This window comes from Idiotropiscis lumnitzeri, chromosome 16, assembly GCF_059441095.1.
Source record: "Idiotropiscis lumnitzeri isolate Australia: NSW breed Sydney's pygmy pipehorse chromosome 16, RoL_Ilum_1.0, whole genome shotgun sequence".
Lineage (NCBI taxonomy): Eukaryota > Metazoa > Chordata > Actinopteri > Syngnathiformes > Syngnathidae > Idiotropiscis > Idiotropiscis lumnitzeri.
The window spans coordinates 13,608,232-13,631,610 of record NC_142406.1 but is presented as its reverse complement, the minus strand read 5'-3'; the positions used below and the strand labels follow the sequence as shown (position 1 = coordinate 13,631,610).

The following is a 23,379-nucleotide window of genomic DNA, read 5'->3' as shown; positions in this document are numbered from 1 at the left end:
AGTGGACTTGATGCGACCTGGACCACCTCCGCCAGCGAACACTGACAGTGATGGAGAAGAAAAACAAAGCGCTGGAGGGAGGTGGAGGAATCGCAGAGGAAATGAATATCTTACGCTAACACATGGGGTGAAAGAAAGAAATGTCTCTCTCTCAATGACCTTGTGTTTTTCATTCCCCTCTCCACCCTCCCCGCCCGCTCTCTCCTTCCTCCTCCACCCCTCGCTCACGCGCCTCGCCTATTGAAATACGCGAGCATAATAGTTGGGGAAATCAGATGGCGGGCGTTATGAAAGCGAGTGAGCTTGCCGTGCGGCGGCATGTGTGTTGAAGTGCGCTGCGTGTCAACAATCGTTTGCAGGTAATTTTGAATATTAGGGAGAAATGATGCAATTGAAAGCGCAAGACGATGATGGGAGCACGGTGTTGAAAAGATGATTACCCCGTGTCTTGCTATAAACTGCAAAAGAATGACTTACAGATGACTTTCTGGCTGCGGTTTCCCTTTCATATAAATAGAGGCACCTCTATTAGACAATAATTCCAAATCCTGTGTATTGTAATATCTCCTTTCGTTTCCGAACGGCCCGCTTCTCGCTATCTCAAGGCCTACCACAGCATAATGTTCTTCTCTGGTTTCATCTCAAACCTGCTTCGGTTTATGTGGGCGATGGGTCCAACGTTTGTTTGCAGGACAACTTTGTTTGCTTACACTCGTCAAATGATCTTGGCCATTGACTTCATAAATACTTAAGTTGTTTTTCAGTGAAAGTTAAGGGAGGCAACAGAACCAGAACCAGATTGGAATTTGTCACCGTCGCCATTCGTTTTCTTTAGAGCTAATTTTTTTTTCAGCAGACTTTTGTAATGGGGGGGTAATTAAGTTCCTTAGTAGGATACCACCATCTTAAGTTGCTGACTGTGCAACATTTTTGTGGTAGGTTCATGTTCATTGACAGCGGTATGTTCCGCTCGTCGAAGGTTAAGGTTTAGACTAGGTTAGGATTGGAGGATTAATGTTGTGATTTACTGCAACAAAATTATATATATTAGGATATACAACCCAAGATGAGGTCAAAAGTCAAAATTCTAGGCTTCCTATCAGAGCAAGATTTTGGCAAGGGTCAGATTGGTTCCTTGTTAGTACTCGGCAAGAACAACTTTTCAACCAATCAATCTTCAAATTTTCATAACTTCTCAAAGCTATGAATAAAATCTAATCAAAGATTTAAGACCAGCTTACTGATTTTGGTTTGGTGTCCTCAGTAAGCACACATGACACTATTTCTGTTCACCAAATCAGAACCATCTAGGAACCAGTTCCAGCAGTTGTGATGAATAAGAAAATGACCCAGACTGACCTGAACTGGCTTGGTCTGAGATGACGATTGACATTTCCGATATCCAGTTGACAGGTCAAACAAGTACATTCCTTTTCCTACGGTGACCTCATACATCGGCAGTGCCAGGAAAGGATCATCCTCCCAACTCCATCTCTTTGTGACCTACAACGGAAACAGACGGCAACGCTGTCGACATCCAATTGTACGTCATGCCATGGCCACCCCTCACAAGTACATTTTGTCTGAAAATTAATCTTTAGTTTTCATTACAGTGCTGACAGTGACAAGTCAAATAACCCCTAAGTGGTGTGAATACATTCGTCTTGGAGTACCTTGAGTTAGGAGTTTAGTCAGGGAACAAATGATCTTGTACATCAAGGTTCCACTGTACAGTTGATGTCATTGGCAAAATTGGCCCTGAGTTCGGTTTTCAGGAAGCAAAATGAGATTCTTAGTCATTTTGAACATGCCGCACCCCTTCCACCAGTTGCAGTGGTTGTTTATTTAATAGGTGTCATTTTTATTTTAACTGTCATACAGTTTGCAAGTGTCCAGTTATGGGAATATGGAATTATTAGATGTTATTTTCCAGGAGTGTCTCTATTTTTAGGAACAGTATTCCATTTTTTTTTTTTTAATGAGGTCTACAAATCTATAAAGACGTGCTAATGAAAGAGTCGCTGTTCACTAAGCCCGTCACTCTTTCCTTACCGATTCAAACATTACCATCCCCTTACCGCTGACTGTAGTCGTTCTCTTACTCTACACTTCTGTTATTTTCCTCATAGCTCTAATTACTGGTGGTCACGCTCAGTCTTTAGCTCTCTACGCTTTTATTTTGATGATATAACAGCTGAAATTGAGCCCAGGGTCGCAAAAGGACTTCTGCCTATTCATGCATCCATCATATGTCCAACGAACAGCATTTTGATTCCATTTCGCTGACACACCGGGCTTACTGCTCGTGATGGCGATTGGATTAAATGTGTTTCTAATTACCAGAAGTGTCACGCTTGGTCAAAACTTTCACAATTAATTAGACTCATTGCAGATATCTTGATATCTTGTCAAGTCACTGGGGTGGTCGCAGTAGCTCTGCGGTTGGGAGCTTAAAATAACACCTTCAAAATGACTTTTTTATGGTTTCTATTAGAAGAAGAGGATCACTGTCACTGCCATAGAGTCATCAATTTTTGCAGATCGTCGCCTCAGCCCTCGAGTCAATGCTAATGTTACTGTTCGGAATTTGCGTGACTTATGTACAGTGAAATTTGCATTTAAATGAGCTTATCCCATAACGCTACAACTTGCGAACGTCACGTGAAAAAAAGACTTGTGGTGTGATTGTGTGTTGCATTGTATGGAATTGACTAGGATGCAGTAGGTCCAGTATGCAGACGTGACAAGGGCAGTTGAGAGGTGTTCAAGGGGTCACCGACATGTAAAGGAAGGGAGTGGCGCCAAGCCGTGACTTGTGATTGACGACAGCTCACTATAATTATGCTTTTATGTTATGCGTGACATTTTTTTCAGCCGTGCCTCAAAGTCGCTTACCCTCGGCTGACATGTTTTCCCAAAGCTGCTATGACTGCTAATGCGGTTAGTGCTGGAAAACCAAACAAAGCATGACACAGCACTCCATCACTTTACCTGATGATGTCACGATAACATGAATATCCTGTTAGTTAGTGCAGAGCTCCCACCTTACAAGTCAAAGACTCGGCTAGCAACAGGCAGGTGTGTTGTCACAAATCAGTGACATTTTCAGAAAGTGGAGCAGTGACAGGGCATGTTTTTGGAGTCCCCCTCCTTCATATTGTAAACTTGAACCAGACCATGCAGCGCCGGAGGTGGGTGTGAATGAGGGGGTTGTGTTGGCAAACAGTCCGCCCTTTGAGCTTCCATGACCAGGTTCGCCCTAGTAGATTGTGGCCGTTCATAGTGGAGGTGTCGCCATCGGGATGCTAAGTGCCTCTGACCGAGACCACTCAACCGTGGCCTAATTCTTGCGTTTCATTAGAGCAACCATTACCACATGTTCCACCCTCACCGCTTTAATCAAATCTACCATTCAGAAAGGATCTCTGTTCAACATTTTAAAAGGTCACTCGAGCAAAAACGTGGCCTAACCTGAAATAAAAAAAATAAAAAAAATCTGAAAAGTTGGTGATTACCAACTGTCCAAAAAAAAGGCTCAACGGCCGTGTTGTTGATCTTTCTGGCACCCATTAATGTAATGAGCATTAAAAATAAAGGCAAAAGTTCCCTCAGAACTTTTCAACCGGTGCCGTGACCCAGGTTGCAAGCGGGATAGCTGAAATGATTATTGCCATTTATTTATAAAAAAAAAAAATTAAAAAAAAGATAATCCGAGGCAAATGCACAGTAAATGGCTTTGTGAGTAAATTGAGACAAGATCATCATTATTCTAGTTTAAATACTAGGTGACATTTTTGTGGTGTGCCGTCATGTTTTTCGAATGTCATATAACCAGTTTAACTGAGTTGTGGGGAATACATTAGTTCAGAATCGGTCATAAAACTAGAGTTGTGAAAATACTCACCTCATGGAAGTATGTTATCTCCACAGTGATCAGAATGTCTCCCCTGGGTGCTTCAAAAGCAGCCGTTACGACCAGTCAGTATTTTTGGCACGGACGTCGGAGTTGAGCGGATGATTCATTGAGGGGTATAAATGTCGAATGTACACTTGCCATTTCATGGCAATTCGTGTTATGGTTGTAGAGATATTTCAGCGTACTGACATTCACATATATACGTACAGACATAGCTGTAAGGAGAGCAATCATTTATCGTTTGGAAAAATAACACTATAGAAACGTGTGTGTTTGTGGAGTGAGGACTATAAAGAAAAAAAAATCCTTGGGTGGACAATTACGGTGTCACTGGTTATAAAACTAATGATATCGTCTCCCCTGTTGACTACTGTGATTAATGTACCACATTGCACACATGGAAGCTGGAAGGACTACAAGAGAAGAGACGAAAAGAAAAGGACTATTAGTGACAATCAGCATGCTGTAAAATGAAAATAACAGATGACGGTGCTGACATGACGCATCCCTTTTGTCTGGTCCACTACAGACACAAAAAAGATTCTGGCTCATTCTTGCGCATTTCTGAAAAGTAGAGATCCAAATTTGGCTTCCTTTTTTTTTCCTCTTATAGGAACCATATGACAATCCTTAAACGGGTTGACTGATGTGGATGTTGACAGTCGGTCTGCACCGTGGGAGCCCGGTTCATCCCTTATTCTTTCCCCCGTGGTTGTTCTGGGGCAAGTACCGGCGGGTGTTGGCTTGGGTCACATTGGCACGAGATGCAAGAATCACTGAGACAACACGGAAGGCTAATTGGAAAAAGGTTCGTGCTTTATGAGGACCGTGGAGAGGGCTTTCAACACTTCCTTGCTGCCGAAGGGAGCCGAGAGGCCGACAGGTGAAGCCTATGTACAGTATGCGCGCTCACATGTGCAAACTTCATCTAAGGGACGTGAAATTAAATGTAATGTTCAAGGACATGGGAAAATATTCCAGTTAGGCACGAGTACAATTTTTCAATTGATTTGAACTCATATGGTGAATGAGAAACGCAGACTTAGACCTAAAATTTCAAGGGAAATATGATCTAAAAGTTGGAAAAACATCCAGAACCACAATGAAAAAGAAAAGCAGTCTTAAACAAATTGGCAAAAATAATCTTCCCTCCAGGTCCATATCTTTGTGTTTTGGGCATTTTCTTTGGCTTTTATTGTGTGCGTAAACTCTTTCACAAGGGTATCGGATGATAAGCCAAAATCCAAATTGGTAACGACAGACTTATTAAAGGCTATTTCGCAGTGATGTATCGAAAAGCAACGTCAGGCAATAAGTTGATGGAAAATGATTAATGTGAAATGGATCAAGCCAAGTCGACTGCAAAGTTATGAAACCGAGCGATCAAAGGAATCATGGGTGGATCTGACGCGATAAATGCAAACATAAAAATCCTGGATTAATGGTGAGGAATGTCATTTTTTTCCTTTTTTTCTTTTTGCAGAACATCACAACTCTGAATCTGGATTTAGCTGTCAACTCGCAACACCAACGATCCAAAAACAACATTTAGAATAAAATAAGACCCTGTGGGCTGGTGTCAAGTGGATTGGGTAAAAAAAAAAAAGAAATGTTAGTTCTTCTGTGCTGTTCAAACGCCGTTGAATGAAAACATGTGCTAGAAATGGCCGTGCATGAAAAATACAAAAAGCCGAATCCAATGTTTTCATCGACTGAGTCTATTGTGCATCTTCAAAACTTTAATTCATGTTGATTCTTTAGTATTAACAAAAATATATCAACGGCTGCATGAAAGAATGACACGCACTCGCCATCACATTTGTAAATCTGCCTTAAATCCTTCTACACTTTTCTGATTTGATCTCATTTTCCAACGTGACAGCGTCGTGTTTTTTTTTTGTTTGTTTAGTTTTTTTTTAATATGGAAAATCAGACGAACTGACCTGAAATGTCTGCCTTGCCTAATAAGACATCCAGACCCCTTCCAATCATTCAGAACAGTATCGGGAAACCTGGAAAAGGGGGGGGGGGGCACATAATTAAGGGGGGGGGGGGATAAAAATCCAGCATTGAGGACTAATGGGTTGGCAGGTTGACAGAAGTGAAAAAAAAATGACGGTAGAATGTGAATGTCACTCATAGCGGCGCATGGCACACATCCAGTTGCGGCTTGCCACTTTTGAACGGTGATATCCTGTGGACTGCAGTTGCACGGTGAATAGCCTCAAGGCAGTCCAATGCAGCGGGAGGAGGGAGGCCTGGTTTGGTTTTAGTCCGAGGCAAAGCAGAACGTCGGCATTCCGGCTTTTCAATTGGAATTAATGTAGTCGTTACCGCCTCTGAAAGCGATATCAATATTTGCTTTCGTCTGTGCATTTGGAGGAACAGACCTTGCAATAATGAGGACAGGTGCAGTCTGCCCTCAAGGTCGGCCGCTGTAAACTTAGACATTCAGATTTTTTTTTTCCTTTCTCTCGCTCGCCTACTCACTTTATCCTCAAGTGAAGTGTTTCCAACCTGGAAAGTTCGACGGCTGTTACATAAAATTCCAGCTTGAACGGCTGCGGTTTTGAGACCCCCCCCCCCCTCCAAAAAAAAAAAGAAAAACAAGATGAAAAGCAAACCTAAGGTTGAAAAACTATTGTGAGAAAAGAAGTCGCAAATATAAAGAGGATCAGGACCTGTATCATAAGCAACATCACAAAAACTTTTCATTCTGTCGAGAAGACAAAGATCAAAAGAACTGAAGGAAATTGGAAGCAGAGCGAAGGCAGCCGAGCAGTTCCCATCCCAAAAGCTTGGAACAGAAGGACGGTGGGGAAATGGAAAACAAAGCATTAGTTTGCGGGGTGCGGAGATGCAATAACTAGAAGTGACCGAGATCCACAAAACATCACAGTTACTTTGAACCATTTTTTTTGTTACCGGTTTCGTGTCTAATTTCAGCTTTGCAAAGTAGACCTTCAGATATGCAGTAAATTATACACAAAGTACAAAAGTTTGACTCAAATCAGTTATTTCTTAACAGTGAGTCTGGATGGAGTTCAAATGGGTAGCAGATGCTACGTCGATTTGGTTATATACGGTGACCAAGAACTGCCTCAAATAAAACGTTGAGCCTGAGAAAGAAAAGCTCAGGATCAGATCTAATTCAAAAGTCAATATGGGGCTTGCTCTGAAAGTAAAGTCCCAGAGGATTTCAAGAATAGTTCTAAAGCGATCCAGTCGGGAGGCAACGAAGAACACAAACCCGTATGAAATTTGATCCCTGCTGATTGGAGACGCAAATCAGAATCGGTAGGATTTTTGATTATGAGTGTGAAGACCGGCTGAAATTTGGGAGTGATGGGGACCAGGAACGCGCAACGACTCATCGGTTCTGTCTGAGAGCGTGTGAAGGTTGTTTGACAGCGGTCACTGATTCATGAAATTATTCATACAGATTATATACTCACGGTGCCGCTACTATTTTATTGTCAAATAAGTTACTGCCACTGATCCCAATTTGCTTCCTCGAGAATTTCCAATTGTGGCTTCTCCAACATTTAGAACAAGGAGTCCTCAATCCTGTTCCTCGAGGTTCAAGTGATTCAAATGATCAGATAATCAGCAAGGTCTCGAGAAGCTGGATATTGATCCTGATCATTTGAATCAGATGCGTAGCAGCAGGGAGAGATGGAACACGGGCCCCCGAGGAACAGGATTGAAAATGTGACTTACAAATTCAACAATGACCTCGGAAAGAACTGCAGCCTAAATTCGACAACGATCACTAACGTGTATAATTGATAAAGGATGAAATGCCTGTCCACGGGATCAAACGCATCCGACCTCTCATTCTCTGGCCAGTAACGTTATTGACAGAGTACACGTTCATCCTCGCTCTCACTTAAAACAGCCTTGTCAATCCTGCTGTCATCTTCTGCCGTTCTGCTGAGCAGACGAACGCAAGAATGGGCAAATCTGAGAAGATTAAAAGTTCAACACAAGTGGAAGGCGCTTGCCGTGCGTTATGTCCTGTCTCCAAGTCGGAAACTCTTTGGAATAATAATTTGGTATTGGGGATAATATGCAAATGAGCTGTAAATGACTGTCCAAATGAAGTTTTTGTTCAGGTTAACAGCAGACTGCTCAGGGCTTGACTGTCACCGCATGCTCTTCACCATTTGTTTCCCATAAAGGCCACATGAAAAAAATCCAGCTGACTTAAAATCAAAACGGAGCACATTGTCTCAGGCTCGTGACATTCGCTACTTGTTTTTCGGGCCGATCTATCGGTTTTATGGAAAAGAAGGACAGGATTCTAATGGATAAGCAAATACAAGCAGTCAATTTCAGAATGGTAAATGTGTCTGCTTTTGACAATGACAAAAGAAAAAAAATGCTTGAGTGTCAGGAAATGCCGGCGTCTGGACCTCATGGGTGGCTCCAAGAGAAAAAGGAGGGGGATGAAACAATAGATATAAATAGCATTTTTCACGTGATGCGTTGTGGCTATGGGGAGAATAAAGTGTCTCCAAGAATGGCTATAAAACGTTTATCCAACCCAGCTCACTGGTAGTTTTCTGTTGCATAAAAAGTGAGACCCAGATAATTCATTTCAAATCAACCGAGATAATGTAACTATGTTCAGAATTCCCCTAACACCTTTAAAAGTGCCTTTGATAAACCCTGAATAAAGTGGAGCTGTTCTAGTAGGCTTTTATGGTTTTAATTCCAACAGAAGTCTGTTTCGTACCAACACTGACAGATATTTTGAACTGTTCGTAACTCCTTCCATTTTGGAATTATGGGTAAAAAGCTCAATTTGAGAGATTTTGCTGTGGTCTGATGAGACCAAAGTTGACTTTTTTTTTTGGGGGGGGGGACATGATTCCAAAAGGTGTTTGGTTCAAACACCAAACTGCCCAGCCTCTAGCTTGGCTCTCCGTGAGAAGCAAGCAAGCTATCCATCACCCCCAGGTATACTCCTCTAATTCTGCTAGGCCTAATTCTTCATGAAAAAACAAACTATTTCTTTTCAGCTCTCCATCCAACATCCACATCAGTGTCCTGCCGGGTGTTTAGTCGATATCACAGTTGAGAGCTCGCCTAATGGCCCGCGGGGTTGACTGCATGCTGACGATACTCACTTTATCCTTTAAAATGAGTGCAGAAAGGAGTGGATGAGCCTGAGACTGCATACTGGTACCGGCCACCCGCTATGGATTGTTTTGCCTATCCATATTCAAAACCTGATATTGGATCCTCTAATTTATGTACTCTGGCAAGTCAAGATTAAACTCCTTCAAATATGGCACTCAAAGGCTGCTGGAGTATTTCTCAAGGGGCACTAATGCAAAGTGGGCCCATTTCTGCTTCTTGTTGGTGAACAATCATGCAGACAGCAGTCATGTCATGTAAATAGTGCCCTCTGGTGGCCAGTCTAGGAACTTATTATGACCAACCCCGATCCCTCTTATCCGCCACCCCCCAAGACAAAAAAAAAAATACAACATAGCAAAACAGTGCTAGAATCCAAACATTTTCATCCTAATGTGAGATGTGTTTGTTTATCCACGCACATGTTTTTCTGTGTGCGAGTGTGAATGGCCATCTGTTTGCACTTCTCGACAAGGTCTGCATTGCATCTAAATGGGAAGTTTGTCCATTACTTCCTGTTACCGTATAGCCATTCGCAGGTGTGACGACCAGAAGCGGTTGCCCGTGAGGCAGGCTATTCCCGGAGGACACACATATGCATGCGCACGCAGGGCTACGCAGGTGTCAGGTGTTACTGTTGGCCTCTGAAGGGCGGCTACGGTACATGAAAAGGAGACCGCAACATTAAAATGCTGAAGCAACCTGTGTGTGAAGGAAGACTGTGCTAAAAATTGAACCTGAAAGACAATCAAATCAAATATGTTGCATTTAATAGCATAAACATTATTTAACATGCCAGACAATTGGCAGATGGAACAAAGAAAAAAAATATCCTGAGACACCAAAATTTTCTGAAGTGACGCAGCCAGCCCCGAGCGACTGACTTGCACTTGAATACAGATTTTTATTTTTTTTTTTTTTCATCCGTTTTGAAAGTAGCAGGGCCACACATTTTTGTCATGAGAGAATCAATAGTCTCTTCCAGTCTGTAAACCGAGTGTCATCTTCCAGGAGGGCGAAACAACAAAAAACAAAAGTGTTGCTGATGAGGCAGAATGTTGACTGACTCGTGTCTTTTTGTCACTCGTCTCCCGCGGGGAGGTTCTCTTCAATCCTCTTGATAAACTTCATCCGGATTTCTGTCACATTGTCCCCCCGCAGTGTGTCTTGGACAAATTTCACATCCACGGCCATCTGGACCTGGAATTTGGAAAGTTCCCAAACAGATTTTAGTTCACTCGCAGCATGATGAACAGAAGACAACCAGCACAAAAGCGGCGCAGTATTATAATGAAAGAGAAACGGAACTGGAAACACAGTAGTACACACACAAAAAAAAAAAAGTTTGCTTTTTTTTGCTGTTCGTAAAAGTAGTTCCACTCCAGTCCTGTAGGTGGCGATAAATCCGAATCAACTGCGTGACTAATGATGATAGCCGAATCATTATTTGTTGTACATAATGAACTTTTGTTGTGAACTTTGGACATGGCTAGTCCAGCACACGACTGATGTGAACTTACCATCTCCAGGGCTCCTCTGAGGACGCCGCACAACAGGTTGGAGTAGATGAGCGTGTTGTGGTTATCGGGCAGCTCCACAAAGTCCACCAGCGGGTTGCTCTCCAGGATGAGGGAGAACTCGTCTCCGGCCGGGCTCCAGTTGGTTACGCTGGGGGTGACCCCGAGGTAGGTTTTAAACGCCACCTGGGTGAACAAGCCAAGCCGATTAAAATTGCAAAAGTGGATCAAAAACGCCAGGGTGGGAAATGTGCACACATCTGCTTCCTGCTCTGATCTTTTGCATGCTTACGGGAAGTAATCATTGTATGCATTATGGAGTTTTTATGATCTGAACAATGTTTGTTTTATCACAACCACGACTGCAATGCGGTCTGCTCAGTGATGAGAAAGTACGGCTTAACGTATACGGAGTGACGCAGTGAATTTATTGAAAACAGATGGAAGTGTTGCAGTTGCACACACGGTTCTGCCTGAATTCTTTTTTTTTTTTCCTGGGGTCACGAAGGGAAGACTAACCTTTTCAGAACATGACAGAAGAGAAAGGAAGTGAGACGTGAACACATGTTTCACAGGAAATGGAAACAGGCTTATGTCCCAGCCAGCTGTACCGTACATGTGAAGGTCTTGTTAATAAGAACGCAAAATAAAAAGGACATTGAGAGGAACTTTCATGTTTCATTTTACAGGACTTCCATTTTTTTAATGTTCATGTTCAACTTGTAATTTTTGCCCAACTTGCTTTAGACTGTATATGAGTGTAAAAAAGTTTCCCATCCTCTCATTCTGCATTTCAAGGATGTTTCAACAAGATGCCTTTCTCTAAATCGGATTTATTTGTTCTGTTTGGAAGACGTCCACGGTCACGCTCTGATTAGCCTGCAAGCGTCCAATCACCTTAGCGATGACATCGGCCGTTTCTCGGAAATCCTGACACCTGCCGACGCTGGAGCGTGCCAGGAAGTCCTCGATGAGACGTACGCCGATGTTGTAACCCCTATGAAAGTGAGAAGGAGGGAGAGGAGGGAAAAAAAAAACGTCAAATTGATATTTTCCTATAATGACACGGAACACATGGTTCAAACATTTGGCAAGAGATTTGTATTCTCTACAAGGTCCCCATCTGGGAGACTGAACCATGTTGACAAACAGAGTTGAGGCCAGGAAACATAAGGCGGGAACGCCCGTAATTTGCTTTGCGTTGCCGCACAGTATGTGCAGTCATTGTCTCTTTTAGTTTATTCCTCACGTAATATTCACATTTGTGTTATTAAAAAGCCCGGGTAAAATGAATGTACGTTTCGGCTTCTATACACGTCAATGGCAGTGAATGAGTTAACGGTGATATGCTATGGATAATCATACACCAATACAGTAAATGGAATGAGATATTGAACTATTAAAATAGCGACAGAAAATGGATGGATAAGTAAAATGTTTTAATCGTTTGTCTAAGCAAAACCTAAACATTGTACAGTCATGTTCATTTTAAAGCGAAAATATTGAATACAATCAGATTATTTAATCCCGATCAGACTTCTTCAATTCCTTTTGTAAAATGATTTGACAGGATTTGTCAAATTGAGCCAAAAGCTCTAGGGCACTTTTGGTCTATAGTGCATTTTGCCACTTATACAAAGAGAAGGGGGGGGGGCACTCTATTTTGATGTTGCTTTTTGCAGACTCACATCTTGTCCAGTTGTTTGTTGACCTCCTCATCATTTTCGTAATCTTTGCATAGTTGCGTGACGAGCGCTCCGTAGGTCAGTGTGAACAGCTCCGAATTCTACAAGGAAAGAAAGTTGCGCCACATGTTAGTCCTCACAATTTAATTTTAAACGGTGTAAATGTGAACATGTGTAACAAGTATACGATCAGCAGATCAGCAGTGGTTGAGCAAGGTTAGCATTGTGCAGATTAGCAACGTTTTAATCATCCTTCAAGAGAGAGTTGCGTACCATTTTCTTGCTGTCTGTTGTTCGGTTCGATTGTCGGGACATTTTGGAAATGATAAGATGAATGCTCGGCAAAAAAGGAGATTCGATTTGAAATGCCTTTATTTATATTTTAATAGTAGCGTTGCAACTATTTCCGCCCTCACTTCCACCAGTCAAGATAGAATTGCAAATAAACTATTTCCGGTTATTCTTGAAAAACAAAATATATAAAAAAAAAAATATATATATATATATAAACTATCAGAGGAACGGGAATCTACAAAGCGCTGAGTTAATATAACAAAAACATATTTGAATAGATATACTTATTAATATGTAATATCACACATCTACAGCATTTGTACTGACAAAATCATAGCGAAATAGTATTTTATTTTGAAGAAAATTAAGTGTGTTTCCGCTTACATTTTTATTGCTTGGTATTTTTCAACACTCAACTTTCATTGGCTGCTCTCTTGCGTTTAGGAAGAAGAGAAGCAGCCAGGAAATTAAATGCCCAAAGTGTGTCACGCATTAAATGACCACAGGGTGGCAGTGTAGCTAAAATAACCGTTGGGAATGAAGCGTCTTTTATTCATAATAGTAAAACAGAGGAGAGCATAGACATTAATCATACCTAGGATAACTCCTTGCGCGAGTTGCTCACCCGCCATATTGAATGTGACAGATTTGCCCTGCACAGTAATGTAATTCAGTGGACTAGAACGTGCACGTATTTCATAGTTTTATTTTGGTTTGCAGTTTGCTAAAATGTCTAAAAGTAAATAGGAAAATATTGTTTTGTATGGATTTCAACATTAGAAAAAAAGCTTTGCTTTTCCTCTAGATGGCAAAATATATGTTCCAGAGTTGCATATATGTTGGGGGACAATTTCAGAGCAGAATTACTACTATTTAAAAATGTCTGTGATTTCAGTTTATCAAATAGATGGAAGACATCAACAAACGCAGAAAAGGCTTGTTCACAACTAATTTTATTATTTCTACCCCATTGCATATTTAACTTGGTCATACCACTTGCCATATTCAACATGGCTGCGGCGTTGACGTACGGTGCTCAGCCAAAGGCGGTATCTTAACATTCAATGTCTCTGGGGAAAGCAGCGATTGAATAATTGCGTGTCTTGTTGTGTTATTAAATTACATGTTTAGTGCGAGTCTAAGTGGGGACAGGGTGGAGCTTTTGGGGAGAACTGTGGGGGAAAAAAAGTCTTTTTTTTTTCTTTTCTTTTCCATTTTATTTTCATTGCACCGAGATTTTATTTTGTCAATTTACATTTAGACTGCAGTCCAGTCCTTGCACCTTAACTAATCCGCATGCTGTTTGGCTTCAAAACGATCCCTACCACCATCATCCTCAACATCATCATCCTCATCTTCCTCCTCATCCCATCGAGGAGCGCCAGTGTGCCACTCACCGCTTCCAGGAATCGAATCAAGGAGGTGATTTGAGACTTCACGGACGGCGTTGCTGCTGTGGACCGAGGTGAGGTCAACTATTGCGCAATGATGACGGGCAAATCTGTGAAAGACGTCGACAGATACCAGTCGGTGCTCAACTCTTTGCTGGCGTTGGACGAGAATAAATTCTGCGCGGACTGCGAATCAAAAGGTGGGTCGTCTTCCTACCGAACACATTCCATGCAGGTTGTGAATCTCATGGCGAGTGCACGAGTTGCAGTCATCAACCTCATGCCTGGAAACGTTTGCATTTTATTGAGCGTGAAATAAGACATAAGCCCCTCGTGTGGAGAAAACGTAAAAAAAAAATTGAAGTAAGGATCGTTTGACGCCTCAAGACTGTCAGGGAATCACTCACTCCTGTTTGGAAGCTGGTTGTGATTTAATTTTATCATGCATGTATTATTAAATACGCTTCTTTTACAACGGTGGGGGGGGGGTGGAATAGTCACTTTCTGTAGTTAAGTGCGAGTACTGAATATAAAAGTAAAAAGGTGCATACTCTAAAATGTACTTGCGTAAAGAAAAGCAAAAATCCCATTTTGACTAATTATTTTTGGCTTGTCTTGCCTAGTATGTTGTTTTTGGACCGTGCAGTTTGCCCTTTGATTGACCCGATGGCCTCGATTTGTTCAACCTGTTTTTCCACGTGGGTAAACGCTCCTGTTTTGGACACAAATAGTGAGGCGGACATTGTCAAAATATAAAAAGACAATTATGATTTTTTATTTATTTAGTTAGTTGGACATTTTTTTTAAAATATTTTGAAAGCCTGTAGTCGTCTGGGGGAAATAATTCTGTGGCTCGCGTATTGGTGTTGACCTGCGCAACTTCAGACCTTGACTTCAGACCTCCCTCCCTACTTAGCAGCACTTCAATCTCAGCTATAAATCCCCCAATGAAAGTCACTGCCGGCATCCTGGTGACACTATTATGAATGGTGGAATGACTAAGCAGGTTCCAGGTGTGCGCGCACGTGTGTGTGTTTCTTTGCCGTTATTTACCTGCTTAATGCAGACTGGAGTCACATGAGTTGCCGGCCTCACAAATATTTAATGAGAATCAGCAAGCAGGCTCTTGAGTGCTTTAATCGTTGTGATTTATTCATTAGTCCTTTCCACCTTGTCTCGCACAAGACAAGATATGATGTAGCTAAACATGCTCATAGAGGGAATGACAAAACTTTCTGCGTCTTGTTTGAAAAATTAATTTGCCTTGTACTGTTTTAGGTCACATTATTGGTATATATTGGTCTCCTTTTATTTTTAGATTATATAATCGTTTTCAAATGTAAGGAATAAAAGTATACCAGTAAAAAGTCATCAGGACGATAAAGTATTGCGTAATACCACGGAAAAGTGCACAGACAAAACAAAAGTACTTTGTTACTTCCGACATCGACCCCTCTGTAGAACAGAAAGCCGCTGTTCATGCACAGACGGCTTTGACGCATTGATCCCATCGTTAAGTGAGCATGTTATGATTCCATAATAAATCATGCGAATAGTCTGGTGCTATTCTTCCTTCTCCCTGATTGGTGCATTTTTAAATGTATGAGCTGTCATCACTAAAACATGCACACACAAGCTCGCCCTAAAAGCATTTGTCCACTCAACATCCGCCTCGCATTTTGGTTTGTTGTAATCTTGTTTGCCTCGACAAAGATTACTGTGCATTTCTCACCTCCCTCCCTCCGGGTGTTTTAAGAGGAAGTGGCGACACCAAAAGCGCATAAATCAGGAAGCTGTGGAGCAATCACTGTAAAGTATTGTACAGTAAAAGCACGCACCTGTTGTTTTTTTTTTTTTTTTCATGATGCATGTTTCACATCTCTAGTCATTATTTGAGTCAAACCACACAACATAAACTGGAGGTGGTACCTCCAAATTAAAGGGGAAGTCAACCCAAAAATGTTCTTTACAAGAATATGTTCTTTGGCGGCCCACTAATCTAACATAACATTCGGATTAATATTAATATTTGTGGAATATGAGTTAAGCAGTAAAATGCACCCGGTTTTTAGCAATGGCAGATGGCGGCCATTGTTGATTTTTTTTTTTTTTTATAATTTTTTTTTTATAAAATCTTTTATTTGAGATTTATCTTTTCAAATCCAAAACATACTCCTTGAATCCAAATGTAATAATATTCATCCCTCCCTCCGTCCATAGTTACTCATGGCTTGTTGGATCAAACAACTTGCTTGCTTTTGTTTTACTAACTAACACTTTCTTTGTCAATCGTTTGTATTTTTAAAGTTGTTCAAACGTCAATGACTTTTGTGTTATTTCCAATGCGCTATTTCATTTTAATCGAACGACTGGCTGTCATGCCTCCCAGGCCCTCCCCCTTCACGTGTCTTATCGAGTCAGATGCCAGCAGGGATTTTCCTCTGTGTGTCCCCTGAGTCACAGAGTCAAGGAGAGGATGACACAGCCAAACAGAATACAGCGTGACGAGAGGACAACATATTCTCTTGTTTGTACACTCTTGTCATAGCATTTACAGTGAAGTGCCTTTAATCGCTGGGATACGTCCCAGAAGCAACTGTAATAGGTGAAAAGCTACAAAACAGAGTTCATGGTGCCCCTTAACATGTCGAGACACATATTCTTAACAATGAAAAGTGAACGTTTTTTCCCCAATGACCTTCATTCTTTACAGACCACAGTTGGTCCTCACATTGCACCGCATATGGTGAGTGTGTATGTAAATTATCAATCAGGATCCATCTGCTCGTTATCATAGACTGTTGGGTCACTGGATCGCTTTAGGGGTCCTGAAGGGCTTCCAGTGAAGGGAAAGGAAAGCGGAGAACAATTTTTATTTCTTTCTTTGGACAAGTTTGTATTGTGGCAGGAGTGGCAGTAAATGTGACTACTTCAAGTAAATCCTTGCGTCAACACATTGTTCTGGAGCCGCGTGTCTGGGTGGTGATAGTAAGTAGTGCACAGGCTCCGGCAATACCTACAGCTCTGCGGGATTAACTGCTGAAAGTAGCGTTTATCCTTGTGGGATGTCGACTAATGAGCCATATGCACCTACAGCCCTGCCGTGCACGTGTCAGCCAGCAAGTGAGGCTAAAATGTGTTTGTGTGTTTTGCTCACCAATTATGAGGGCTCCAAAGTTTATTATCCACATTCCATTGTGCATCTTAGTTGATACTACTTAATGGTTATCAAACCAAACTCATTCATCTGGAAACCCTCTTTGTCGTCATTCTCAAAGTTTATACCAGTGTTTTCCAACTTTTAATGAGCCAAGGAAACAATTTTATATTAGAAAAATCTTAGAATAAACGTGTTACTTGAGGAATCCTTTTGTTGTTATCTGTAATTCCTTGACAAGTGTGCCAGTGTGTCTATTTGTTGGCCCATGGGTTTGTCCGAACATGTTATTAACGGTAGCATGCTACCTAATACTATTCATGAACCTAAATCTATTATTCTGTTGTATGAATATAACCAGTGGATACACGGGTTCTAAATGAAGAGCATTTAGTGGTTCTGCCTGTGACTATACGTTGGTGGCATAGATTTAGTTTTAGTTTATGTCCAGCGGCATGCCAGACTGGTTGGGAATCACTGGCACAAACTGATGGCAGATGTATTTGTGAATGCTACAATGTTCCGTGATATTTTAAAGCCTCTAACACAGCAAATTTAAAGGCCCGCATTTAATTTATTTTCCGACTTGGCCTCCCACTCTCCCGACTATTTCTGTTCACAGTACCCGGAGGTGTACATGGTTTGAGTAAACAATACATAATGCCTTACGGATGGCCACTAAAGAGACGATTGTGGTGCAGTGTGCAGGTGTGATTCATTCCACACATGTTCAAGTCATCTCATGCCTCCCCCACCTCAGGGTTTATCTGGTTGCTATGCTACCTTTCCAAACATCAGGACCACACATCCATAATTAGCTGACCTTTGGAGCATGGGACATATGTTATCCCTGACATGTGTCTTTTTGTGAACATCAATAAGAAGGCTGATGCCAGCAAGTGCAATTTGGGATTTCATAAGTCAAGAATTATGTTTTTCACAGTTTCCCTCAGAGTCCTCACAATGCGTTTAACAATCCTGTCTCGGCCTCTACTATTATGATTAGGCCAAATCCAATAGAAACAAGCGCAGTGTTAGCGACAAGCGTGTGAAATTGTAGTAATTTACTTGGGAAAACAGAACGGTCATACTGGCAAAGAGATAAAGGTGCGAGACGACCAGGGACAAAAAAAAAATTGCAGGCATCAAAGGATGTTGAGGACAAACTGATTCCTCCATTCAGGGACTTTTCCATATATTTGATAATCCCTCACAAGTGTTTGTTGCAGTTAAGCAGGATTTGGACTCTAATTCTATTATTAGCCAGCATGACAGCTAATGCTTGAGCCCAGACAAGCTTGTCTGTTAACCTTTCATTTCTCTCCACTTCGAAAAAGCCTTTGGTGGGTGATATTTCAACATACTTCAACCTTCTCGAAATATGCACCAGGATTTGATGCAATTATTCAGACACATGAGGAAGAGGAAGGTCTCTCACCACAAATACCCGTCAAAACGTCCGCTTTCATCGGAAGCTCCATTTGGGGAAGTACCAATTCAGGGGCTTTTACGCCATCTAGTGGTGAAACAAACACACAGCAGCAACTAGTGGGACGCAAAATTGCCTTACGTTGCTTTTACCCAATTAGAGGCGGCGGTGGTCACCATTCTGACCACCACATGCTGTAACCAACACTTACTCTCTCGTGGCCAGCGAGACGACAAGTTGTAGTTGATGACACACTGAAGCACACACACACATGCCACGCACAGGCTCAAATGCCTGCAGGTCTCCAACGTGTGCAGCCTTTATTGCCTGTTATGTAGGTTACATGTCCTCTTGAATGCCACTACGTGTCAGGACACTGCCTGATTTACACCAGATTAGATGAGTTCCCTGCTGAATTGTGACTATTAATTGAGGTCTCCGGCATGACTGTCTCTAATTGGACTGAAAATAATTGGATTCTTTCCCTCGTTGTTCTTCAGCACGTCTTCCTTAAGAACCTTACTTTGTTCAGTGTGGTTTCTCAGGAGAGGCTAAATGCGACATCAATCAATCTCTCTTACAGGTCCTAGATGGTCTTCGTGGAATTTGGGAATCTTTATCTGTATAAGATGCGCCGGTATTCATCGGAATCTCGGGGTGCACATCTCCAAAGTCAAGTCTGTCAACTTGGACCAGTGGACGCAGGAGCAGGTTCAGGTGGGGTGTCGCTTTGTCTGTGATTTATGCAGTTTAAAAATGGTCATCCACACTTTGGCAAAGCTGAATTTTAGGTTCAGCCTGTAAATTTCTCCCAAAGCTGTCTAAGAACCGTGGTCCTATTTTGTCGACTCCAGTGTGTTCAGGAGATGGGAAATGCCAAGGCCAAACGCCTCTACGAAGCGTTCCTGCCCGAATGCTTCCAGCGTCCCGAGAGCGACCAGTCAGTAGAGAACTTCATCAGAGACAAGTATGACAAGAAGAAATACATGGATAAGGTCATCGATATCCAAATGCTCAGGGTGAGTCAGCATCATCTCACGATGAGTGTGCTGGAATATTTCAAATTGTGGGAAAAACACATTCTGAATGCAGAAAGAAAAGTGCTGCGAGAACATCCCCAAGGAACCGGTTGTCTTTGAGAAAATGAAAATTGTAAGTACGTCACACAGCTGCGAGAGTGATGTGATTTATGCAAATGTGTCGCATTCTTTGAATCCTTTTGTTGTCGTGACAGAAAAAAGAAGTCAGCCCAAAGATCGACTCTCAAAGTGTGACGGACTTGCTGGGATTAGGTATTGTACCGCAAGACATATCAGATATTGGATCCACTGACTGAAACGTCAGCGGCCATGAATCAGACAACGGTTGAATCAGATCCGGCAACGCAGGCGATTCAAAAGACCTCTGTAAATTGGTCGATTTAAAGATGAGAGTGATTAGTCGACTTTAAGCTTGAAATGTTGAAGTCATAACATCGACTTGTTAACTAGTTGACTAATCAGTTTCACCTTCACTTCCAACATGGCCCTTTTCTGATCCGTAATGCTCAAAACCAAGGTTAATAAATACACGGTTAGATGAGCTATTATCACATCCATGTGTGTAATATCTCTTAGATGTTCCTGATCCAATTCCTGCGGTGTCCAATGGTCTTCCGGGCAGTAATGAGAGTCCAGCAGTTTCTTATCCTCTGCACCCTGCCTTGGACCTCTTCAGTCACCTCTCCGATCCGTCCACTCCTTTCACGAAAAACACAGTATGGGAATTCACACGACTGTACCTTATTTTAATTTGAAAACGTTCTCTCGTTTTTGGTACTCAAACAAAAGGGAATCAACTTCAGGCTCCTTCAATCTTCTTGCCTCAGAGCAGAGTCACCGCCTCTGTGCCTGAAAACCTCAGCCTGTTCTTGGATCCGGCACCCAAAAAGGCGGAAGGCATATTCAGGAAACTGTCCAAGGATTCTATTCTGTCCCTTTATGGCTCCACCCCATCAATGCACATTAGCAGTATGGCGCCTTCTCGTGGTAAGAGAGCCTCTTTTTCATTTTTTTTATAGAGGTCTTTATACGCTGCTGACTCACAAGGACGTATACCGTATTTTTCGTACGGATTATAAGGTGCAGTTTCAATGAGCAGGTCGATTTTGGGAAATTTCCATATTTAAGGCGCATTACTGCAGATAAAAGGAAACAAACCAGTACAGCAAATAAGACAAACTTCATTCCACTTCCACTAAACATCCATACATAAGGCGCACCCGATTATAATCCTCACCGTCGATTTTTGAGAAAATTCAACGATTTAAGTGCGCCTGATAATCCGAAAAACACGGTATACTTTGGAGTCGTGACGTATTTTCTGTCTGTTTTTCGTTCCACAGGCTTGTACATGAACCAAATGGGATACCCAACACATCCGTATGGCTCTTACCATTCGTTAGCTCATGCCGGCGGGATGGGGGGAGCCATGGCCATGTCGCAGGTTGCCATGATGGGGCAGCAGCAGAACGGTTTGATGGCGGCCCAAAGCGGCCTGGCTCATCACGGCGCCGGGATGTCTCAATGCATGATGGGACATCAGCAAAACACCATGATGGCACCGCAGCAGAATGGCGTGATGGCACAGCAGCAGAGCGGAATAATGATCCAGCAGCAGCAGGGCGTTGGGATGATGGCACATTCGCAGGCGGGTGCCTTGGCGGCGTTAGCTCAGCAGCAAGCGCTTGGAGCTCAGCAGCTGCACTGGAACGTTGGACAGGTACATCTCATACAATTCAGCACACATTAGGACAACTACTGGACTGGTCGTACTAGTAAGGGCTTAAATTCCGGAATCAGTGCGAGTGGTTGCTGTGGCTCTTATTACTTTGACTGTAGTTGACATTTTGGATGCTGCTGTTGGCGACGGCTCACACTGAGATACTCTCGAGCAAACTACCTGACGTCACATGTAACTCCGCCTCTTAAATGAACATGCATGCATGTTTGCAATTTTTTTTTTTTTTGTTGCTAAAACACATTTCCAATATGTTTTTAAATTAATTAAATCGGTTTAATTGTGCATTAATCGTTTACAATTCATCTTCCAGATGACTCCGCACATGTCCGGCATGAATCCTTTCACCACTACCAGCCAATCCACAGGAAGCGCCGTGGCCCCCTCTTCAGCGCATATGACAGCACATGTCTGGAAATAAATTGCATCCGCCCTGAACGTGAACTTATGAAGTCGTAAACGAGAGCCGTGTGGACAGAACTCTCGGCGCGAGCTTTTCCAATTTTCACGAAGGAAAGAGGAGGAGACGAGAATAAGATAAGTACAACTACCTCTTCCTCTCTCCTCAGCCACTTTCCCCAAAAACCACGTCCTGCCTCGTACACCTCGGCCAAGCTTCACATATGTCCACACTTGCCTTCGGAATGTTTTGTCAATGCAGCAACAGGGTCAAAGGGGCACTTTTTTTTTTTTTTTAATATCCAATTGGGAACACATTGTTTTATTTTGATGCACACAGACACAGACCGTCATTTTATGTGCAACCGTTTATTAGTGTTGTAGATCTTCAAACAGGTCAACAATCAAATTGCGCTTTCATCACATCTATGACAACATGTTATTATTTGCACTTGGAGAACATGTGAATATATGTGTGTGTGTGTGTCATTGTCGGGCAAAGTATTTTTTCCTTTTCTTTTTTTTTTCATTCATGCTGCCAAAAGAGGAATAACTATATTAATACGTCATTGTTAGCCCGTCAGACTATTACTATAAAGGCAAATTGCCTCCTATTTTAAACTCCAATGCTGCAATGACTTTTTTGTGGGCACTTTAAAGCACAAATGTCAAATAAATTTGATTTGGATCATACAATGCTTTAAAACTCCAACCAAAAGTTTTGGAACCAATAAATGAACAACGACAAAGCTCATTCCATGTTTAAGCTGTATGTAGCATCGAGGGACAAAAATATATTTGGTTGTTTATTTATGGGAGAAAAAATATAAATATATTATCTTTCATGTTGATGCGTTCCTACATGCACAAAGTCAGGCAGCTAAGCATCCCTTATTTTAATCATCTTCAATCAATATTTCGTACGCATGAGACCTGAACTGGTTTTTGGCACACCAAAGATAAAGATTAGCTTTATGGGGATATGATTAGGCTTTGTGATACAGAATCTTCGTGACCTATGTACTAAATGATATTTACATTTGACAAAAAAGACGAAAAAACTCACACCGAACAAACAAATTTGTATTGCTGAGTCAATCAGCATCCGGTAGTAGAGATTGCTTCCATGTGTGTGAGAACATTTTTGGGGTGATCGAGTGTGAGTTTAGTGTGTGAGAGAAATGTTTGTTGGTTTTTGAGAGGTGGTTTTGTTGAATGTGAGAGTGATTTTTTTTTTTTTTTGTGTGTGTGTGAGAGGTTTTTGGGATGTGTAAGATTTTTGAATTTTTCATATATCTGAGACTTTTGTGCAAGTGGGTTTTCGAGTGTGCGTGCTTTTTTTGTTGAGTGAGAAAGATGTGTTGGTGTGACTGGTGTGTGACGCGAGAGTTTTGACTCATCCAGCACCTCCTCCACGTACGTCCGTTCACTGTGCTACTCAAGACATGTAAACGTATCGCATGTATGCGGTGACATCACGTGACCCCGTTTGTAAATAAAGTGTGACATCATTGGGGGGGCGGGGTTTATGAGTTCATGAGCTTATGTGCTTTCAGATACTTCCACTGAACTGCATGAAAGAAATATTTATACAATTATGTTGTTTTTATGTCTGGAATGTAATGTCATGTCACCGATGACAAAAAATGAGAAACGTTGCATATTTTTGAT

At 41.9% G+C, this 23,379-nt stretch overlaps 2 protein-coding genes and 1 long non-coding RNA gene across 4 annotated transcripts in view; 2 read left to right on the top strand and 1 right to left on the bottom strand.

Moving 5' to 3' along the window:
• Positions 1-5,519, top strand: part of LOC148321565 (uncharacterized) — a 31,293-nt gene extending 25,774 nt beyond the window's left edge. The window contains exons 3-4 of the long non-coding RNA XR_015846736.1: positions 4,530-4,799; positions 5,400-5,519. This is a non-coding gene — a long non-coding RNA (uncharacterized LOC148321565). The remainder of the gene's footprint in view (positions 1-4,529; positions 4,800-5,399) is intronic.
• Positions 5,520-9,811: 4,292 nt separating this feature from the next.
• Positions 9,812-12,696, bottom strand: trappc3 (trafficking protein particle complex subunit 3). Its single transcript, XM_088319062.1, has 5 exons — positions 12,534-12,696; positions 12,264-12,361; positions 11,473-11,572; positions 10,579-10,761; positions 9,812-10,258 (listed from the first exon to the last, which is right to left on the bottom strand). Exons 1-5 carry the CDS (start codon positions 12,573-12,575, stop codon positions 10,139-10,141), a joined length of 543 nt encoding a protein of 180 aa, XP_088175188.1. The 5' UTR covers positions 12,576-12,696; the 3' UTR covers positions 9,812-10,138.
• A 984-nt stretch (positions 12,697-13,680) lies between these two features.
• smap2 (small ArfGAP2) lies at positions 13,681-22,819 on the top strand. Of its 2 annotated transcripts, none has more exons than XM_088278787.1 (9): positions 13,681-14,019; positions 19,115-19,248; positions 19,386-19,550; positions 19,624-19,683; positions 19,766-19,823; positions 20,148-20,287; positions 20,399-20,558; positions 20,915-21,291; positions 21,623-22,819. In XM_088278787.1, the coding sequence occupies exons 3-9, from the start codon at positions 19,398-19,400 to the stop codon at positions 21,728-21,730; spliced, it is 1,056 nt and encodes a 351-aa protein (XP_088134913.1). In that variant the 5' UTR covers positions 13,681-14,019; positions 19,115-19,248; positions 19,386-19,397; the 3' UTR covers positions 21,731-22,819. The 2 variants fall into 2 exon arrangements, with proteins under 2 accessions (XP_088134913.1, XP_088134912.1); XM_088278786.1 differs by having other exon boundaries at positions 13,682-14,145.
• Positions 22,820-23,379: the final 560 nt, after the last annotated feature.